The sequence below is a fragment of the Malaya genurostris genome, chromosome 1 (genome assembly GCF_030247185.1).
Source record: "Malaya genurostris strain Urasoe2022 chromosome 1, Malgen_1.1, whole genome shotgun sequence".
In the NCBI taxonomy this organism is placed as follows: Eukaryota; Metazoa; Arthropoda; class Insecta; order Diptera; family Culicidae; genus Malaya; species Malaya genurostris.
Window position 1 is genome coordinate 96,629,950 of NC_080570.1, and position 15,983 is coordinate 96,645,932.

Here is a 15,983-nt window from a genome sequence, read left to right on the forward strand (position 1 = left end):
TGCAACAAGAGCACGAATATGTAATTTTTGCGCAGCCTGATCAAAAATAATCTGATAACACACTATGATGGTACATATTTAGTTTACAAAGTACTGCAGAGGAAATAGATTGTGTAATTTCGGTAAATATTAAATGCGATTGGAAATTTCATTATTTATTTTCAGTTTTCTTTCATTATATTCTTAACGGTAAAATCGTACATCTCTCTATTTACCATTTTTAAGTGATGAATTTCTTTCTTCAATTTTATTATTTCTTCTTGGTTGTTTACTGTAGTATTGTTTTTATAAGTGCATGTCCCACTTTTTTTAAACCTGTTTATTTTTTTATAACACTTCTCATGTACAGCAACTTCCACACACTGATCGATTATCTTTTCAACAGGACACACAAGTTTTTGAAGCGGTTGGAAAGATGGATTAATTTTGATCATTTGATTGAACATTGATTTTGGAGCTAGCATGAATTGAGCATTTGTAACTATTCCTTTATGAGGAATAATACGAAGCTGCTGCCGACTTTTGATATGCCAAATGATAACCCTCTCGTCTGCTGACCCCGAAAGAAGAGTATCGTTATCTATCGATACAGAAAGACATGAAACTTCTTTCTTATGACCCAAAAAACTATTTTTCTGCTGTTGATTATTGTCGACATGATAATCTTTGAGACGAGGAGTTGCAAGAATATCAAATTTCAGTATAGGGCCACTGCATGTACCAACAAATATATTCGATTCTAGCCCGTCTATAGTGACCGATGAAAGTGGTTCTTGGAAAACTAAGTTTAATAATATCGAACCAGAAACAAGATCATAAATTTTACAAGTGCGATCAATCGATACCGTACAGAATAATGCTTTCATACCACCTTTGCCTATATATAAATCTGTTATCGGAAGTGCATGATCCGAATAAGAGTACAATGCATTAATAGTATGTTTCTGAAAAACACGCACAACTTGTGCCAGACACCATACATGTGCCATTCCATCCATTCCCGCACTAATGAAGTGCGACCCATTATCAGTGAAGCGAATAACAGTGACTGCTTGATAGTGACACGAAACAGTGGCAAGCAAAGCTCCTGTCGCTAGTTGATATACATAAATTGCTTCTTGTACAGCTACTATACAATAGTTTCCATCAGGTGATACAGCAATTGCGGTGGGGCGACCCGACAGAACGAATCTCGTTGATACCATCTCATGTTGATTGATAGGCCAAATATGTAGCATGGGTTTGACCATGTTACCGGTAACGATGAACTGATTGTTGATTATACCCAAAGTATGGGGTCCAGGAGCTCCACCACCTTTGTAGGTTATTAAATGTGTTCCGGATCTTACATCCCATGCACAACAACTCCATAGTTGATCACTAGAATCACTTGAAATAGCAACTTCTACACAATCGGACATGATAAAATTTATTTCTATATCACTATATTCCACCTGGCATCTCTGACTGTTTAGTGTTTATCCTAGGACAGGACCAGACAACTGGCTTCTTTTTCCAGAAAAATATTTCTCTTCTTATTCCGGTTGCTCCCTGCTGTAAATAATAAATGCCTCGGGATCACTGTTGCCAGTAAAGATAATTATTCAATCTCAAAACTTTCTCCCCTTATAACATGCAATTATTTATCATTTGAAAACACTTAGACAAATGTTATATCGGTGAAAAATATAGCTCTGGATTCATTTTGATCAGATGTTTGTTTTGAAGAAAACGTTTAGTTGAAACAGCTTAATAAAATTTTTCTAAAACACTCAATTTTGGGTAATTAATGTTTGCAGCTTTATTAACTAAAGTATTCAACATATTCTATTTGAGAAAAATAATAACATACAGAAGTATCCAAAGATTCGGTGCTATTCTCAAACAACATAATCCATATTCTCGTCCATATCACACTTTGTGATTTCAGGCTTTCTCTTTGTATCATCCAGTGGTTGTTAAATGTACTCGTATACTTTCCGCATTGACAGGAGTTAAAAACAAATTGAACTTAAATCCTATTGAAATTAATAATTTTGAAAAGATGGCCCGAAAAATAAAATATCCAATATCAAGCTACATTGTTACCGACGATACTGACAACACTTTTTCTACCACCCTGCAGTAATATTGATTTCAACAACTTGTACTTGCTTATGTCAATTTCAACCAATCATGAGCTGATCCGAAATTGGTCCTAAAAGTGGATTAACAATTGTCAGCAGTGCTGTCAACTGTTTTTTCCAAAAATCTGTATTTGGCGGAAAAATCTATCTGTACTATATCTTCCTCGAAAAATCAAACATCGATTTAGGATGGAAACTGATTTTGCGACCCAAAAAAAAAAAGGTCGCTCAACCTGGTTTACCCCTATGGAATCCAACACAAAAACTGAAAATCGGTATTTATCTGTATGAAATTTGAAATATCGGTATTTTGAGAGAGCATATCTGTATTCCTGTATCGGGTCCAAAAATCGGTATAAATACAGAGAAATCGGTATAGTTGGCAGCGCTGATTGTCAGGTCCTGTCCTACCCGCAGAGAAAAATATTGTAAATGTAACTAAATCTGGGTTTCACGTAACGATTTATTTTGTTGAAATAGTGACAAAAGAAAACTTGGTTTAATATAGCAAATATTGTTGCTTGAAACAACAAAACTAGGTATTTGATTTTGCTCAGTGGATTAGTTTGTTTCTATAAATATTTTGATAATACCAACAATTATTTTCTTTGTGCGTTCCTGTCAATTTCTTGACAAACCATTTGACAGTAAATTCAACTTGCAAAATCAGTTCAAAATGAACTAATTTTGGATGAAGGTAAAATTTATAGTGGTTTGAATTTATAAATTTAACAGTTGAAATAAATGATAAGATATCAACTTGAAATGAGTAGTATTTCAACTTACGCTTTTGTTTGTAAAAATTATCCATTTTGTTTTGTTTTTACGAGTAAAATAATTTCTTTCGAAATAATTTGAAAGCTTGTTTTTGGTACATTTTTCTTCAATTTATATATTTGTAAGGAATTCCAATTACATTTATAATATTCATCTACATACCACAATCAATCCAATATTACTTTGTATAGTATCCAATGATTCGGTATCCTTTCCCGGTGCCCTTCCGGCGAAGACAGAGATAACCTGCATCAAATACATGTTGTTAAGAAAACGTGTTATTGCAGTTTCTAATATTATTAACTATCAATACTTACGCTTGGATTGATTAAAAGCCCGATGAATAATATATAAGCAGATAAAATTTTACTTTTGAAACGCGTAACAAACTTTTCTGTTCATTCACGATTGAAAAAACAGCTCTGTTTTATAAGAAATAGGACTGATACGATTCTTTTGAACAATGTTGTATCATTACACAAATAAGACAACAAATAAAATGAATAAATTTTGTTCTTAACATAAAGATAAAGCAGAATTGAATCAACATAGATATTGCGAATAAAATCAACTATGCTTTTGTTGATACGCAATATATTGACGAATTATTTCAACAATAAAATCAGCTGGAACAATTATTTTTTTCGTTTGGCAAGACCAAAATATTTATTAACATTGAACAGAGATCTTTGTTCATGTTGAAGGGAGAAAATGGTTTAAAACAATCATATTCTAGCTTGAAATTAACATGAATCTGATTTAAAAATCTACTAACCGATTTGTTATTTTAAACAAGCTCCATTTCTCTGCGTGATATAGTGTTTATCTGACTTTTCAGCGCTGCCAACTATGCCAATTTATTGGTATTTACACCGATTTTTATATTCGATACGATAGATAGATATGCTCTCTTAAAATACCGATAATTCAATTTTCATGCAGATAAATACCGATTTTCAGTTTCTGTGTTTGCTTCCATAGGGTTTAACCAGGTAGAGCGAGTTTTTTTCTCGCAAAACCGGTCCTCACTAAATACATTTTTCGAGATATAAATGGTACAGATTTCCCGCCAAATACAGATTATTGCAAAAAAACAGTTGGCAGCTCTGAATTAAATACTTATACACACTGCTTAGAATCAATACATTTTTCAAAAGTGTTTTTCTGCATCAATTTTATATACCTAGGCGCACTAAGTAATAAATTCCGCTTCGCATGTTTTTAAAACGTTTAGCGCATAAATATAAGAGCGAGTGTCATCACATTCGAATCTTGAGTGTGGATATGTTTATATCGTAAGCTTTCCGCATATGCACACTGAGCTAAATTTTCTTTTTCACATTATATGATGTTCTAATGATTTTGCACTATTAGCATTTCCAATAATAGTTACAAGATGTGTTCAACATCATGTCAAATATATGAGATAATCTTATGAAACATAAAACTCTTCTTAACGTTATTTTTACAGGATTTCCATATAACGAATGAAATTTCCAGTCTGAGTCAAATTGAATGGCGCGTCTTATAACCATTACTAGATATCCGCACAACATACATTGGAACAATTTATGAAGCGCATATTATATTCACTTCGATTTTATTTAGATAGGTTCATATATACTATATGACTAGTTATATATATATATATATATATATATATATATATATATATATATATATATATATATATATATATATATATATATATATATATATATATATATATATATATATATATATATAACTTTCAATGAAGCTCATACGAATAGCAGATAATCGCCAACTAATACTTTTCTTTGAGGATTCAAGCTTTACTAGTATTCCGTTCGGTAAGGGAGCACCTCATGATATTTGCGAAAGAGAAGTGAGATCCCGAGACTGAAAATAAAAATGAATCTTACTAGACAGATAGAGTAATGAAATGTACCGGATATATATTTCATGGTCCGTTAACGCATATCCTTGAACGAAGTTGGATGAGCTGTCTTGTCAGCGATTTAAAATTACATTGAGATGCGGAACTTCCTGAAAAAAATGGTCTGGAGCAGTTGATGAATATCGGAGACACAACTATTTCTTCAGCTTCAAGCAGTACGATTCACGACTTTCATCGGATTTCCATATAAATTATATGGGATATTTTTATAACTTTCATTATGATAACGTCCATATAGATTTGACGTACACATTAAATAAAGATTATAAGTTTCCATATAATTTCTATGAATTATATTCTGCATATGATTCATATGACAAATCTAATGAATATAAATAAGATTTTCATTTCAGTGCATGGCTGCCAGAGTCTGGACATCACACGAATGAAATCCATACTCACATCCATTCCCCTGAACCATGCCTTTGTCGATATTTTAGGAATAATTGAGTGCATCCACCGACCCAGATTATCTTTATCCCAAGATCCCAAGTGTTCTTTGGCGAGACGCGCTTTAGAATTCGTTGGAAGTAATCGGTCTCTCATAAATTTCACCCTCAATAGCACCACGTTTGGCTAAAATATCGGCTCTTTCATTGCCTGGAATGGAACAATGAGCCGGAATGTTATATTTTGCTAAAGAAAAACGGTTCATTTTTTGTCAGCAGCGTTTGAGCGAATGGCTTCAATTGCACTCAGACTACGAGTCTGATACAATTTTATTAGATCTTCCGGATGAGCATCCCACAAAGATCCTGTTATTGTTCGAAGAAAATTTACTCATTGTTGGCATTTTGTTATCAGATACCTAATGTGTCCTCCCCACGCGCATTTGGAATCAAACCACACCCTGAGGTATTTGAAAGTCAAAACCTGTTGGATCATTCTTCCCATCATATGAAGCTGAAGCTGCGCGGGATTATGCTTTCTTGAAAAGACGACCAGCTCTGTTTTCTCCGCAGAGAATTCGATACCCAGATGAACAGCCCAAACGGACAAGTTATCTGAGGTATCTTGCAATGATTTTTGCAGGTTAACAGCTTTGGGTCCAGTAACTGAAACCACGCCATCATCTGCGAATTGTCTTAGTGTGCATGGGGTTACTAGACAGTTGTCAATGTCATTCACGTATAAGTTATAGAGAAGCGGACTAAGGCCCATGTAGCTAATTCTGAATGTTGCCAAATCGCCATGTGAAAATTACATGCACTTCTCTGACAAAAGGTTGTGCAAATAATTATTTATAACCGCTGGAAGTCCATGTTGGCGGAGCTTGTATGAAAGAACATCAATGGAAACTGAATCAAATGCTTCTTTAATCTCTAAAAATACAGATGCCATTTGTTGTTTTCGAACAAAGGCACAGATAACAGATATACATGCTCACATACTCACATGCTCACAACTGAGTGTAAAATTTGCTCAATCAGTGTGGCGAAAACTTGCAGATGTCACCACGATCGACACGAGGTGGCACCGCTTTCACAGAGCCACAATTTTGGGTGCAACACACTAAAAATAATTTGCACGCTAGCATCATGTGCAACACATTTGAATATATACATTTAACTCATAAAATGAGTGTAAAAACTGTTGATATTTAGTAGAAATCGTGCTACATTTATATGAAATGCACATAAAAAACGATAAGATATATTGATACCTCTAGATTCTATATGCATTTCATGTGAATGTCTCATTGTTTTCCATATAGATTTCAATTGAAACAGAGTTGCCCGATTCAAGTGTTTTGCACATACATTTGTGCTGTACTCATTCCCACTAGAAAATGAAGTGTAGTTCATGTAGTTCGATTCAATAGCAACAAAAAACACATCACATCCGAAGGAAAAAAACATCAAAGCTAAGTGAAAAGTAATCCAATCTAGCATCTTAGTGAATTTGCACAGGAAATCTTGTAACAAATCGTTTTGGTTATGTATTAAAATGAAAATGCATATTAATTTGAAGTGGTGTTTACATATGAATCGATCGTGCAAATTTATATCAATTCATTCACTTCACGTTAGATTTTTGTTTTGCAGTTGGTTAAAATGACAAGTTTTTTTTTGCGACATGGAAATAAAATTGTTTTTAACACAAGGGAAATCGTTTGATAAGTGTTAGAATTAAAATTATTGAAATATTTCTAAAACAGGCAGGAGGATTTGGTTATCGTTCCGAAACGCAGTGGAACGTTTTGAAAGATCGTGGCGAACAGTCGAGTAGGTGGCAGTAGTGTTTCCAACGTATAGCAAATTTGAAATTTACACAGGATTTTGACAAATTTTGCTCGAGTCTGTATATCTGTTATCTGTGGTGAAGGCAATTTAGATGTGAGATAAAAGTAATACAAGGCAATCATTCGTTTCTTTATTTCTACGAAAGCCAAACTGAGTATCTGATAACCAGCCGTTCGTCTCGGCCCAAGTTTCGAAGAATATTTTTTTCGAATAACTTTCTGATGCATGCAACATTGCAATGGGTCTATATGAGTTATGATTGGAAGCTGGTTTCCCCGGCTTTTGAATGGCGATAACTTTCACTTGCCTCCAGTCATGTGGAACAATATTTTGCTCAAGAAATTTTCATGTCAATATTTTGCACCGTATCTGAGAAGCATACTAAGCGTGAGCTTCGAACATTCTGATAACACGCTCCATGTGAAAAATCGTAATAAAAATTTATCCTGACTCGATAATTACTTCGAAAGTTCAACCGAAATGATTCAAAGGTAATTTTCTAAACACGAACTGCGTTGGTAACGCGATCAGGTGGATTAATGATGAGCGCCAATTTGTCCATAATTTCAATTATTTGAAATGGAGTTTCTAGCAAGCAACACATGTTAGCCCTATTCCAAATGTTTGAAATCCTGAACAATGTGTTCAAAGAAATGGTACTAAGCATTTATCCCGAATCTGTGCTGTTAGTGAAATCTGTTTTCTGAACAATGAAGGTCTTTTGGCATTTTCTTCGTATCATGTTGGATATCTCTGGTCATAGACTATTTGAAGATCATCTTCCGCGACGTTTCATATCTGTTTCACCTGCTGATCTCTGTAAACTTCCTGATCCATCTCGTTTGGGTCAATGTGGAACTGAGCGATAGTGGCTATGAACAGAGTACAGATTAATGAATTGGTCCTCTATATATTCGCCTTAATCATTATTGTACTTCCAGTTATATGTCTGGTGTTGAATTCACAGATTGTTTACACAAAAAGAACAAGACAAATATAACCATAGCAACATTAGCGGCACTTACACGATCATTAAAAGTGTCATTACTAAAAGGTAATGACACTTTTAATGCTCGTGTAAGGTCTACGAGTTCAGTAATGACACGAGTAATGATGGAATTCCGGATTTTCCATCATTACCAACATTATTTTTTCTTCTTATTTTTTCGTGGGAGTGCTGAATATCTTTAGAACTATACGCGAAAAAATGACAAAGTGTAGATTTAAATTGTTAATATTTCATTAATCTTAACGTTTCAATGGCAAATCAAATTTATTTTCAGCTAAACGAAAATAAAAATATTGCTATTACTATTGCTAGAGTAGTTACAAATACTCATCATTAATAATGAACGTGTAATGCTAAAAAGTAATCATGTACAGTAATGCAGTAATGACGAGCGTTTGAGCAGAAGTGTCATTACTTAGTAATGACACTTTTAATGATCGTGTAAGGGCCGCTATTGAGTTATGTTGCCTGCTAGAAATATTTTCTTCATTTTTAATAATGAACGTGTAATGCTAAAAAGTAATGATGTACAGTAATGCAGTAATGACGAGCGTTTGAGCAGAAGTGTCATTACTTAGTAATGACACTTTTAATGATCGTGTAAGGGCCGCTATTGAGTTATGTTGCCTGCTAGAAATATTTTCTTCATTTTTAATAATGAACGTGTAATGCTAAAAAGTAATGATGTACAGTAATGTAGTAATGACGAGCGTTTGAGCAGAAGTGTCATTACTTAGTAATGACACTTTTAATGATCGTGTAAGGGCCGTTATTGAGTTATGTTGCCTGCCAGAAATATTTTCTTCTGAATGACCGATAGGTTAAAACCGGGCTAAAATAAACAACTAACTAACTAAATATTTTCTGTAACACTCATTTGTCAAAGCTGAATAGAATATTGGGCTAGGCCAACTTGTTCGTCGTGGTGAAACAAATAATAGCGGTTCGTTTGTATAGGACATAGGGGTATTATTATTTGTATTTGGTTGAAATTCCATGTCAACTTACGAAGTCAACATTTTTAAACTAGATATGAAAACTATTCAATTCTTGGAAGCGCGATAATGACTTAAGAAGCTATGACTGATGAATGCTCATTATATTTGTTATTATATAACCATAATCTATTGGAATAACTTTTTTTATCATCATTTTTTGTAGTCTCTTCTACATAAGTACCAGGAAATTGTCACCAAGACTCATTTAGGTGAGCAAAAATGGTACCACGACAACCTTTTCTCATGGTTATTCAAACTAAAAACCAAAATCGGTATTTATAGGTATGATCCCTGAATTATCGGTATTTTGGGAGTACATATCTGTATTGCGGTATAGAGGTCAAAAATCTGTATAAATACCGAGAAATCGGTATACCTGGCAACGTTAGCTGGTGAGGTCCCCTTAAAGAAAATTATTGTACAAATAGATCTGGCATCGCTGATTTTGACATTTATTGAATGGTGTTGATAAGGGAATTTTTCGTATAAGAGAGAGACCTTACCTTTTCCTAGGACAGGACCTGACAATTGTTAATCCACTTTTAGGACCAATTTCGGACCAGCTCGTGATTGGTTGAAATTGACATAAGCAAGTACAAGTTGTTGAAATCAAGATTACTGCAGGGTGGTAGAAAAAGTGTTGTCAGTATCGTCGGTAACAATGTAGCTTGATATTGGATATTTTATTTTTCGGGTCATATTTTCAAAATTAATTTCAATAGGATTTAAGTTCAATTTGTTTTTAACTCCTGTCAATGCGGAAAGTATACGAGTACATTTAACAATCACTGGATGATACAAAGAGAAAGCCTGAAATCACGAAGTGTGATATGGACGAGAATATTGATTATGTTGTTTGAGAATAGCACCGAATCTTTGGATACTTCTGTATGTTATTATTTTTCTCAAATAGAATATGTTGAATACTTTAGTTAATCATGCTGCATAAATTAATTACCTAAAATTGAGTGTTTTAGAAAAATTTTATTATGCTGTTTCAACTAAACGTTTTCTTCAAAACAAACATCTGATCAAAATGAATCCAGAGCTATATTTTTGACCGATATAACAGTTGTCTAAGTGTTTTTAAATGATAAATAATTGCATGTTATAAGGGGAGAAAGTTTTCAGAATGAATAATTCTCTACTGGCAACAGTGATCGCAAGGCATTTATTATTTACAGCAGGGAGCAACCGGAATAAGAAGAGACATATTTTTCTGGAAAAAGAAGCCAGTTGTCTGGTCCGGTCCTAGACCTTTTCTATAACGATTAACGGTTAAATTCACTATTTATAACTTTATTGTAGACAAAAACGATTGTTCATCACGATGGCTTCTTTGAACGCTTTTCCAGATTTTCCAAGTCCTGGTGAAATAACGGTTTGCGAGCGAGGTGGACGTATATGTTCCTTGCCGGCAAACGAAGTAAACGCAAGTTTGTCCTGTAAAGTAAGTTTTCAAATTTTTGACACCTAATTATGAAAAAAAAAAACATCTCCATTTAATAGTTGTTATCTTATCCGGAAATTAACATTGGACGAGAACTGTTTCATCACGCTGCCACTCATATCCGTGAAGATCGACGAACTATTATGATGCCGGTTAATGAAACACTTCTGAAGCGCATCACGCGGACTTTTTTTGAAGAAGGGACTGTGGAAGCATTGAAAGAAGCTGCTAATTATGCCAGTACACAGTACAACCCGCTGATCGGTTCTATTGCTAGGTATATGTTGATTGTAGTGAGCATTGGAAATCACATCAAATTATTTCTAAAACCTCATCTTAAAGACCAAGGGATAGATTCAGTCGCAAAATATTCTCAGACCAAGGACTGGTCTAAAAGCGCCATACGGTATATATCTTGGCATCCGAATTGTTTCAAGATAGCAATCGCCGCATCAGATGATACCATTAGAGTATATAGTGACGAACCAAATATAGTCCCTATTTTGAAAAGTGGTGCACAAAAATTTGTAGGCTCGCTTGCTTGGCGTCCATTTGCATCAGGAGAGCTTGCTGTTGGTTGTCAAAATGGAGTATTGGTATGGAATATTGATCCCAATAGTTTGATTGCAAGACCGCTTTCGCAAGCTGTTCAGCTAAAATATAAACAGCATTATCCAGTTACATCTGTTGAATGGAGTCCAAATGGGTGCTTGCTATCGACAGCAAGTATAAACAATCCCGATATACTCATCTGGGACGTAGACCAAAATAGACAGGTAAAAAATAAGAAACTAAATTGAAAATTTTTCTGAAATACTCACTATGCTAGGTGCCATTACGTCGCGTAGGTCCTCCATGTGCTCTTTTGAAATGGTCCCCTACCGGTACTCGATTGTGCTGCACGACTGTTGGCAACGTGTTCCGTGTATGGCAAACTAATAAGTGGATTCCGGATCGTTGGACAATCAATCACGGTACTATTCAGTCCATAGTTTGGTCGAATTCTGGCTCCCACTTGCTTTTTGTTACTACGGAAGATAGTTTCCTTTACTGCTTAGGATTTGTTGAGGATGAAGTATTCACATCTACATTAGTGCCAAAATCAGCACTACCTGTTGCAGACCTGTCAAAAATTCTGATTGATCAAGTGGAAGTAGGTGGCCGTCCGCAGGCTTTGGCTTGGTGTCCCCAAAGTCAATATTTGGCTATTACGTTTAAAGATACGTCTGCGATAGCAATTTTTAATACAGTTATCAATCGGACTCAGCTGAATATATCACCGGCATGTTTTCTTACCGGAACAGGAATTGAAAACGCTTCTTGTATCTGTTTTCAACTAAATCTTGGGAGGCGCTCAAACGAGAAAATGAAAACGGTTTTGACTATAGGTTGGTCCAGTGGAAGAATACAATATTTCCCATTTGTTTAGTTATTTTATTGAATTAGCATTTTCATGGTCGATATATTTTTAGTTAATAAAATGAGTAACATCACCTATATTCAGTCGCAGTATATTTCTGATCACAATATAACCCGATTTTTAAACATAAATACAACATATTACGAAGATTTCGTAAATCAAGATTCACTTATCCTATCACCATAAATATAGCCAAGGGCTTCTGAAGCCTTTACTTTCACGCTAGTTTCTTCATCCTTCAGTAGAAGTGAAATTTTATAGCCAATAGCGTCCATATGTTGACTCGATTGATTTTTCGTGTGTAATAACCCTATAAAAATGTAATATATAATTTATTACCGTAAGAATGTACCGCATGACATACCAATTAAAACTGTTGTGTTTCCTCGAATTTCTGGCCAATGACTTCGTAAGAAAGGTATACACGAATCGATGAAATCGCTAATGGAATCCGGAAGTTCTTCGCCCTTTGTTAAAAAAGAAATTGAAGAAATAATTCACTGATTTAATGACTAATGATTCTAAGAGAACCCAAACCTACACTTCGGGTTCGGAATAAAACTCTCATCTACTAACAAAACTCTCGAACGAAATTTTTCAAAATCCTGTGTAAATTTCAAATTTGCTATACGTTGGAAACACTACTGTTACCTACTCGACTGTTCGCCGCGATCTTTGAAAACGTTCCACTACGTTCCGGAACGATAACAAAATCATCCTGCCTGTTATAGAAATATTCCAACTACAATAATTTTAACCTAGATTTTAACACTTATCATGCAATTTCCCTACACGCTCTTTGTACATGGTTTTAGTTGCGATTACTCAAATTCATAAACTGGAACAATATATCAAAATTTGTGTATGGATTTGAGTAAAGTAAACTCATTGCCATGAGTCATCTCGCATTTATTCATACATTAGAGTAAGCGTTGAGTTTTTGAATATTTGAGTTAAAAAAATATCTCTTGCAGTTCAGAACGTTTTCATTCTCGGAATATTCTTATATAAATAAAGAATGCAAAAATACGTCGTTTTCCATTGCCGTTTCTAGATTCGGTTTTGAAAACATGAATCAACGTCGATCATCGATGTTTTGTGGTTTCAAAAGTAAAAAGCCCAACATGATGATATCAAAATAATTCAATTTTGACTCCAAACCCAAGTAACAATTCGAATGCCTAATGATTTTGATTGTAATTTATAGGAGTTTTGAAATTGATTTTTCATTCACTACCTGTTTTATGACGACTATAATAAATGTCTCTTTTGACAAGTAATATCATAGTTTTTAAAGCTTCTATAAAACTTTTTACCCAGACTAACAACTGGACTAAAAATAAAACAATGTGTACTAGAATAAAACCATGCAAACACTCTTAATATTGCTTTCAAACATTTTCTTTAGAACATTATTGTCAGTTAAATTCTTTCATAAATCTAGTTTTGTGTGTGTGGGCGTGTTCATTGGATGACAGTTTCACCGACGACACGACCTGCCACTCGCTTTTAAAACTGTATCGCAAATCGAGCTACCCCTCAGTAACTGGTAATGTCAAAATGATATCTTATGAAAAAAGTTTAAAATTGGGAACGCGGTCAGAGAAATTGTTGTTTTCGAAATAACAGTTACAGTAACCCTAGTTACCATTGTTTATCTTTTCAAGGTAATCGTTCTCGGTTTCATTATTGCACATGCCCAATCTAGAGCATCTCAAAAGTTCTCATCGTCGACTGCGGATCTAAATCGGAATTGAGAGTTTTTATGGCTTGCTAATTTTGTATTTAATTATATATTCTGTTCACTAATAATATGTATTCTTGTAGCCTCTCTTCAAAGTGCGTAAAGACCCGAAACTAACCGCTTTTGCGTTTATCTACGGCGTGATGCTAAGAGGGTGAAGAAAATCTCACCGTGAGACCAGAATGATCTTCAATCCATTGCATTGTAGTACTCAGATGAACAGTATGACCGCGAATGTTGGTGTTATGCTGCAATTTTGATGATGTTGCTACTTGTTAGATCATTTCGATCGTGATTGAAATTATTTATATACTTTCAAATGTACTAATCAGCATTCACAAATTTTATATGACTTTTTCACCAATATTTCAATTATATAAAAGTCCTACAAAAAATAAATGTTTAGTTACCGGTGAAATATGCTGCGATAACAATTTCAATCAACTGTGATCTGCGCTTCGCTGACATGGATTGCATTTAATGATATATGTACGTAGCTACATGCCGTAGTGTGAAAGAACCAAAAGAAGTGGACGAAACCGTAGGTCGAGTGGCCTACGCTAAAATGCGGAAACGTAGTGTCCCTTTTTAATTCTTCCCTTATATCGAATTCATATAATGAGGCCCTTATTACCGGTATCACTTCACGGTGAAAATCAAGTGAAGTGAATGTAGGTATTTATCACGAAAGTCGCTTCAGAGGAAAAAGTAATTACTTTTATGAGCTTGTGGTTATTACGAACATCACATCATTTTTTTTTTGGAAAAATGATTTTTTTCACTACGTGACTACTTCAGTGTGCGTGATACTGGTAACAGGGAAAATAAAGTGATGTGATATAAGTGTGAAGTGAAAGTGGAAGTGAGAACGGTTATTAGGACCTGAAATTCTTTTTAAACGCCAGTAGAAGACGAGACAATCCGTGGGAACGACTTGACAGGGTATTTTGATTATTAGAATGAAATGCAAAATCGCGATTCTGAACATTAAGCAAAAAAAACAAAAACCCGAAAATACATTATCATTCCTGTTGTCATTGAAATATTTTTGATAGATACGTAGATTGCAAACGAAAAATTCAGTGGCAAATATATACGGATATGTTCCATTTTGCTCGATTATCATTACATCGCTTTATTGTTAGCGCCATGAAAACTGGTTTATTCCTGCAATCAATATAATTAGCATAACTTGAAATAAACTGTTTTACTAATAATACATCTTTTTACCTGTTTGTTTATTATGCTGTGCATGGTGATTATTTCGTAGCAACCACAGCAGTGATGCTTGTAAAATATATTTTTATTATTACCTAGGGGTCTTTCAATACTTCGGTAACTGATAGTGATCGCGCATGAACACTTTTTATTGCGATTTTTCTTCGAAGTGCCTGGTCGTGTCGTCGGTTTCACTCAGAGCAAATTTGAGGGTTCTAAAGTATATTTATGACACATTTGTTGTGGGCTATTTGATTTATTGCTTCTTGGGTTAAGCGTAATATGCATTAAAGAAAATTTCATGGCCGCCATTATGATGTCCTGTACCGTAGCATTTATTGACATCAAATATACTTCGAAATGCAAAAACGAATAAAAATGATGGGCTTTAATGATTCATTTTCAGAACGTATACACAAGTTTTAATGCCACGAAATAGTTTTATACAAAAATGACGAAGAATCACAAAAAATAATTTTTAAAAATCATGGAGATTTTCGCAAAAACTGCATTTATTTCAAGGCGATTAGTTATAATTCTTATTTTTATCCAAACATTCACGATAAAAATAAAAGCGCATGAAGTTTTTACGTTCGGAAAAAAACCTCAAACTTGTAAATAAAATCTAATATATTCTCACTGGTTGCATTCAAAGCAGACATGACACACACATAGCCATGAAAAATATTATCAAAACGACAATTTATTCATAGCGGAATTCATTCCTTCCGAATAATTTAAATCTTGATCGTAAGGCTGGTTTCAAAATTTTGTTGAATTTGGAGTTTTAACGCAGGTTTATCACAAACGAATTTCCAGACATGACAGTCACGATCTTTTTTTGGCGCACATGTACGGTCCTCCGTGAAACTTGCAGCAATGGTGATAAATTGGTTGTACTGCTGAGTTCCCATCATACATTCATAATGCAAATGTCAAACCATGAGAACCCTTTCGATTCGGTAGCTCATTTGTATACATTGAGATTTTATGGCACACTTTGGTTGAAATGATAACAATGCAATTAATCTCGCGCTCCACCAAGCGGTGAGTGCGGTC

At 34.4% G+C, this 15,983-nt stretch overlaps 3 protein-coding genes across 7 annotated transcripts in view; 1 reads left to right on the forward strand and 2 right to left on the reverse strand.

Annotated features, from left to right (window-relative positions):
- The first annotated feature begins 2 nt into the window (after window positions 1-2).
- Window positions 3-12,039, forward strand: LOC131425178 (aladin-like). 5 transcript variants are annotated; one of them, XM_058586834.1, is made up of 4 exons: window positions 3-122; window positions 10,401-10,542; window positions 10,602-11,318; window positions 11,372-12,039. In XM_058586834.1, exons 2-4 carry the CDS (start codon window positions 10,423-10,425, stop codon window positions 11,969-11,971), a joined length of 1,437 nt encoding a protein of 478 aa, XP_058442817.1. In that variant the 5' UTR covers window positions 3-122; window positions 10,401-10,422; the 3' UTR covers window positions 11,972-12,039. The 5 variants fall into 5 exon arrangements, with proteins under 5 accessions (XP_058442817.1, XP_058442818.1, XP_058442819.1 ...); XM_058586835.1 differs by lacking the exon at window positions 3-122 and adding an exon at window positions 10,211-10,335; XM_058586836.1 differs by lacking the exon at window positions 3-122 and having other exon boundaries at window positions 10,236-10,542; window positions 11,391-11,563.
- LOC131425179 (WD repeat-containing protein 18) lies at window positions 147-1,565 on the reverse strand. The gene has a single exon (XM_058586838.1). The coding sequence runs from the start codon at window positions 1,419-1,421 to the stop codon at window positions 162-164; it is 1,260 nt and encodes a 419-aa protein (XP_058442821.1). The 5' UTR covers window positions 1,422-1,565; the 3' UTR covers window positions 147-161.
- The window catches only part of LOC131425176 (maestro heat-like repeat-containing protein family member 1), a 43,356-nt gene continuing 39,328 nt past the window's right edge, over window positions 11,956-15,983 (reverse strand). Inside the window, exons 9-10 of the mRNA XM_058586828.1 lie at window positions 12,327-12,429; window positions 11,956-12,272 (exon numbers count right to left, since the gene is read on the reverse strand). Of these exons, the coding sequence (XP_058442811.1) occupies window positions 12,121-12,272; window positions 12,327-12,429 (255 nt within the window). The 3' untranslated portion in view covers window positions 11,956-12,120. The remainder of the gene's footprint in view (window positions 12,273-12,326; window positions 12,430-15,983) is intronic.